Source organism: Mustela nigripes, unplaced genomic scaffold, assembly GCF_022355385.1.
Source record: "Mustela nigripes isolate SB6536 unplaced genomic scaffold, MUSNIG.SB6536 HiC_scaffold_923, whole genome shotgun sequence".
NCBI classification, from domain to species: Eukaryota; Metazoa; Chordata; class Mammalia; order Carnivora; family Mustelidae; genus Mustela; species Mustela nigripes.
Window position 1 is genome coordinate 5,510 of NW_026740330.1, and position 2,175 is coordinate 7,684.

At 37.8% G+C, this 2,175-nt stretch overlaps 1 protein-coding gene across 1 annotated transcript; it reads left to right on the forward strand.

The window, feature by feature from the left end:
• Positions 1 to 902: 902 nt before the first annotated feature.
• LOC132008761 (olfactory receptor 11H12-like) lies at positions 903 to 1,906 on the forward strand (the record flags this gene model as incomplete). Its single annotated transcript, XM_059387320.1, has 1 exon — positions 903 to 1,906. A coding segment is annotated over exon 1 (977 nt), but the record flags the coding sequence as incomplete, so codon positions are not given.
• Between the last annotated feature and the right edge of the window lie 269 nt (positions 1,907 to 2,175).

The following is a 2,175-nucleotide window of genomic DNA, read 5'->3' on the forward strand; positions in this document are numbered from 1 at the left end:
GAAGGGGGAAGGAAAAAAGGAGAGAGGTATATATATATAATATAATATATAATACTATATATACTATATATATATATCTAGCTTCTTTTTGTAGTATGTATATATTTTTTAAATATTCCAAACCAGGAGCATTAATGAACCAACATTGAGAAATTTCGGAATTAAAGGGATTGACACAGAGGTGTTATAACCTTCTGCAGTGCTCAAAAGGTAAAGATATAAATAGTATTTAAATATAAGTAAATGATATATTTAAAAATACTATTAACTGAAATGTAAATAGTAAAATCAAAACCTTCTTTACTGAGTCTATTGTCCTATATGATGGGTTTAGGATAAAAACTAGTAATGTATTAAGTGTTAACTTTATGTTTTATGCTATCCAGAAACTATCATACATAGTCCCTGATCCAAAATAATAAGCTTTACAAAATGAGTTTAACTTGGGGTGCCTGGGTGGCTCAGTTGATTAAATGTCCAACTCTTGATTTCAGCTTAGGTCATGATCTCAGGGTCGTGAGATCTAGCCCTGCATCGCACTCCATGCTCAGTGTGGAACCTGCTTAAGATTCTCTCCCTTTCCCTCAGCTCCCTCCTCCATATCTCTCTTTCTCTCTCTCTCTATCTCTCTCTCTATTTCTTTCTAAAAGAAAAAAAAGAATTTAACTTTACTTAGTTCTATCATGGTACCATAATGAGGAAGAGATTCAGAAGCAGGCAGTTTTTTTCTGTGCAGTCAGCTGCCTACTATACCCAAAACTCAGAGTACGTAACCAAGAACAAGTAGACTACATTCTCTTCCTAACTGATGATTCTTCTGAAAAATGACCCCATGTTCATTGTCTTTTCTTCATTCTAAAAAGGAGCACATTTAAAACTAGTCCTGACTGATAGCAATATGTCTCTTGACCTTGCAGGTTACTGACCCAATGAATGTTTCTGCGCCATACTCCAGCTTTTCTTCTGTAAGAGAATTTATACTCCTAGGTTTTTCTTGTGAGTGGAAGATTCAGATCCTTCTCTTCTCACTCTTCACCACAACATATGTTTTGACTGTAACAGGGAATGGGGCCATTGTTTGTGCTTTGTGGTGTGAATGCCGACTCCATGTCCCCATGTACATTTTCCTGGGAAATTTCTCCTTTCTAGAGATTTGGTATGTCTCTTCTACAGTTCCCAAGATGCTGGTCAATTTCATCTCATATAAAAAGACCATCTCCTTTACTGGATGTTTCCTCCAATTTTATTTCTTTTTCTCTTTGGGAACATCTGAATGTTTCCTCTTGGCTGTCATGGCCCTTGATCGGTACCTTGCTATCTGCCATCCCTTGCACTACCCTAACGTCATGACTGGACACTTCTGTACCAAACTTGTCATTATCTGTTGGGTTTGTGGATTTCTGTGGTTCCTGATCCCCATTGTATTCATCTCTCAGATGCCCTTCTGTGGTCCAAACATTATTGACCATGTTGTATGTGACCCAGGGCCACTGTTTGCATTGGCATGTACCTCTGCTCCAACAATCCAACAGCTTTGCTATACTTTAAGCTCATTAATTATCTTTGGTAACTTCCTTTTTATCCTTGGGTCCTATACACTTGTCCTATTAGCTGTGTTGCGTATGCCTTCAGCCACTGGGAGACACAAGGCCTTCTCAACCTGTGGGTCTCATTTGGCTGTGGTATCACTATTCTATGGCTCTCTGATGATCATGTATGTGAGCCCAGGACTTGGGCATTCTGCTGGTATACAGAAAGTTGCAACTTTGTTCTATGCTATGGTAACTCCATTCTTCAACCCCCTCATCTATAGCCTTCGGAATAAGGAGATAAAAGCAGCCCTGAGGAAAGTTCTGGGGCATCTCAGTATCATCCAAACTATACTGGATAATCCCCCCATTATCAGGTCAGTATAGTATTACAAAAAGCAATCAGGATTGTATAGTTATTCAAATCTTCAAATATAAGTCTAGTTATGTTAACTCTATCAGCTTATTAAATAAAACATCTATGTGGTCACTTATAATCATAAAGTGGCCAGATTATACAGATAAATGGAAGTACTAGGTTCTTCTTTGGCACTTAGAATGTACATGAACTAGGCAATGTACACATCTGGGCATTTTCTGGGTAGTTAATATGGTTCTTCTGTGACAAAAATTTCTGTGTCCTATT